General features: G+C 34.0%; 1 protein-coding gene and 1 long non-coding RNA gene across 2 annotated transcripts in view; one reads left to right on the top strand and one right to left on the bottom strand.

Annotated features, from left to right (window-relative positions):
• LOC111409992 overlaps window positions 1–229 on the top strand; it is an 818-nt gene extending 589 nt beyond the window's left edge. Inside the window, exon 2 of the long non-coding RNA XR_002705596.1 lies at window positions 18–229. This is a non-coding gene — a long non-coding RNA (uncharacterized LOC111409992). The remainder of the gene's footprint in view (window positions 1–17) is intronic.
• LOC111409991 (ABC transporter I family member 20) overlaps window positions 13–3,615 on the bottom strand; it is a 9,771-nt gene continuing 6,168 nt past the window's right edge. Inside the window, exons 2-7 of the mRNA XM_023040137.1 lie at window positions 2,912–3,045; window positions 2,276–2,395; window positions 1,419–1,514; window positions 1,157–1,309; window positions 991–1,068; window positions 13–439 (exon numbers count right to left, since the gene is read on the bottom strand). Coding sequence (XP_022895905.1) covers window positions 203–439; window positions 991–1,068; window positions 1,157–1,309; window positions 1,419–1,514; window positions 2,276–2,395; window positions 2,912–3,045 — 818 coding nt within the window. The 3' untranslated portion in view covers window positions 13–202. The remainder of the gene's footprint in view (window positions 440–990; window positions 1,069–1,156; window positions 1,310–1,418; window positions 1,515–2,275; window positions 2,396–2,911; window positions 3,046–3,615) is intronic.

Raw genomic sequence — 3,615 nt, 5'->3', positions numbered from 1 at the left:
AAAAAAAAGATGTAGAGGTAAAAGTGGATTTAGATATTCCATTAGAGCATAATTTGGATTTAAATCTATCGAGATGTAAATGAGGATGCAAAAGTGATTTTGGACATACCAATTTACACTCAATTTTACACAATTATTGAAGATGCTCTTATAAAAGCAAATTTAAAAGAGTTGACACATATTTTTTTGGTTTACTTAGCTATTATCTAAGGACCCTGTTCGAGCTAAAGACGAAGGTTTCTTCACCAGCAATCGTTGAATTCAGCCTCCCAGCTGCCCACCCGTTATTCAATGCGCGGACAGCAGCACGAGCAGGATCACCAGTAACGCGAGTTCCATCAGCTTGTTTCTCATCTTCTGAAAGACCATTTGCCTTCCTCTCTTTCCTTCTTTTCCGATCCTCATCTCTTTCTTTCCTCAGCCAACTCTCCACAGTTCTCTGCAAAATTGCAAATCCAATTTAACAAGGCACTGACCACAAGAATTTCGAACCAGTAGTAATGCTGACTATTACAAAGGACACTAGGCAAAATAAGAAACGGGATTCAGTAAGCATCGTCTGTGTTCTAGCCTAGATAATCACTTAATAAAATATATATGATTAAGGCATGATTAGTAAGCCTCTTAAAAAAGAAAAAAATTGGAAAAGTAAAAACTTTTGAGCCAAAAAGTCACTCTCACTGTTTTTGGCAACACTTTAAAAATGAACTTCAAAGCTTAAATATATGATTGGTTAAACTTAAAAAACTTATTTTTAAGAACATGTTTGGGAGTGCTTTTCCAAGCTTATAAGCTGGTCGAACATCATTTTTTTCCACAACCCACAACTTCCATCCACATATTCTATAGGACCCACCGCTTATAATTCACAAAAAGCTTTACCAAACAAACACTAAGTACTAGTACTTTTTTTAGGCTAAGCCAAACATGCACAAGCAGTTTTGAGTATTTAGATGAAGAATTTTGATTTCCAAAGGTGGAGGAACTGACCATCAGTGACAAACTGCTACTCTCCTTAACTTGATCCATTGGCATTGCCAATTGCAACTTTCCATGTGCCACATAAACCTCAAATAATTAATGAGTACAGCAAAAATTAGAATTAGAAGACGAGCCAAAAATAGAAATATGAAAGAACTTTGAAATCAGAACTCACAACATGAGATGGCCAATCCTCAAGACCATCGAAGATGTGTGTGGCATAGACAATTGTAGCACCTCGTTCATCACATTCCTTCTTTAGAAATTTTAGAAGATCAGCCCTTGCTAGCACATCTAGGTCAACGGTAATCTCATCAAGCAGAAGAACCTTGACCACAGAAGGCATTATTTATAACAATTTATTTGTAAAACATCTCAATGAAGAAGATAAATGGTACTGGTAAAATTTTCCGAAAGCTATATACATATATACACACCTTGAATGGCTTTAAAAGACCCATACATATTTGAACTCTCCTCCTTTGACCATCGGATACTTTATGCATTCTCCAGGATAGGTCAACACCTAAAACCTAAATTAATAGAACACACAGAAAGTCACTTATATATACTATTTCCAATATGAGAAAACTGAATCAACTATTCTCTCGCGATTAAGGATGAAAAACCTGGAGCTCGACTTTGTGCTAGACAGTCATCTCGCGATGTTAGGTGAATATGTGTGTCTAAATTTTGAATTGTTATAATTTATGAACAATGTCATAGTATGAAATCCACCAGATTGAGGTCCAGTTGCTGAGGATCTCATCTACAAGTTTCCTTAAATTGAATTGCCCCCAAGTGTGGTCCATGATCCTACATCCTAGGCATATTTGCCTTCCACTCAGCTGCCATCTTTTCCAAGCACGCTCACTAGACATTTTCTCTACTACATCTACTGCATCGAACAGTAAGGTTTAACAACCAAATGTCTCTGTTTGCATATAGTGATACAGTAGAATCTCTAGTGAACAAGCATCTATGAATGTCAGTTTATATAATGAGTAAAGGAAAGATGGTTTTTGGGCAGCACAACAATATCAGCCGATACTTATTTGTGCCTCATTATATTCTTATTTACCTCAATTTATCCTCTATCTTGGCTCTAGAATTTTGATATTAGAAACACTCTTAAAGACTAGTTTGGACGTCACTTGTCTACATTCACCATTCTTGTTTCACATTGGCTCAAATTTGGCATCAGTTTCGTTTGTAGCAATAAAAGAAGAATCCAAACTTTAACACACTTCTAAGTCTTCAATATGTGGGGAAAAAAATCATGCTTATGTCATACCTTTATTAGTTCATCTCGCCTTCGGGGATCAACACCTGCAACTCCATATATCATTTTCTCAGCAGAAACATCCATTTGGATTGCAACCTCAAACCCAGCAAAAGCAACTTCTCGTCTCCACTGGACATAAATAAGTTTCTACTCGTCAAAATTACTGTTGCATGACGAACATTATTCATAATTCGTTTACAATAGAATTCAGAATTTGCAATCACATTAAGATCATCAACAAGTATGCATGAAATCTACATAAATAAATCAAAAGCGAAAGATTATTTTTCAAAATAATCCCATTTGGAATGACTAACTGCCACTAAATTCTTTTCCCTTGCTGGAGCTTACTAAATATCTAAGCAACTATTTCATAAAAAAACCAGTAAAAATCTTTCTTAACCCAGTAATAACAAATATTCCCATAATACACAATACTGAATGTCCAACAGAATTAATTTAGAAGGCCCCTGCATTACTTCAATTTATACCTAAAAATTTTATTTAAGAAATATTCCACAGTCAAATACTGGTCAAATTTCATCATGAAACCACGCATACGCAAATGAAGATGCATCCACAACTCTTCGAAGCAGGTGGAATTTTTTAGAAAACAATAATTAAAAAGCACAAGAAAAGTAAAACCTCGCCGCCAAGATAACAGAGGTCCCCTGAAACCGTTAATGCGGTGTCATGAAACGCAGATCTTCCTAACACCTTCACCATATCAGGCTCCACCATATGCTTCCCTCCAAGTAATTTCAATATCGTAGTTTTCCCTGTAATACCATAAACAATTAAACCAAACCCATTAAACTAGTACTCCAAATTCGTCTAACTGCAATAAATCAACAAAGATAAACCATAGTTTTCCCTACAATCCCAGAAATGATTAAACCAATCCCATTTCTTCTATATTTATCAAACTACGAGAAATTTGTGGCCAAAAAAATATAATAATAATAAATTGATAGGAATTCTAGTAGAGATATTATTAAATTTATTTTTCAAATTAGATACATATTTAGGAAACATAACTAAATTTTATCTAAAAATTTTCTGATATTTGATTGTTGTTTACTTTCCCCAATTCAATACTTATTTTAGGAAACATAATTAGGATTTTATTTAATAGATTTTATAATATTTTTCGTCTTAAATTTGACTAGCTTAAGCCTACATATATAGGCTTATGCATTGTAATAGTACTTCAATATTGAATAAAATGATATTTTCTTCCTCCCAATTCTCTTTATTCTCTCACTTTCTGATGCGGACATCCATTTATTATTTATTTTCTATTTGGACTCTTAGTTATATTTTATTTGGACTATTGTTTATGTTTTCGT

The sequence above is a fragment of the Olea europaea genome, chromosome 15, assembly GCF_002742605.1.
Source record: "Olea europaea var. sylvestris chromosome 15, O_europaea_v1, whole genome shotgun sequence".
Classification (NCBI taxonomy): domain Eukaryota; kingdom Viridiplantae; phylum Streptophyta; class Magnoliopsida; order Lamiales; family Oleaceae; genus Olea; species Olea europaea.
Note: the sequence above shows the minus strand (reverse complement) of the source record. Positions and strands in the feature narration are given on the sequence as shown.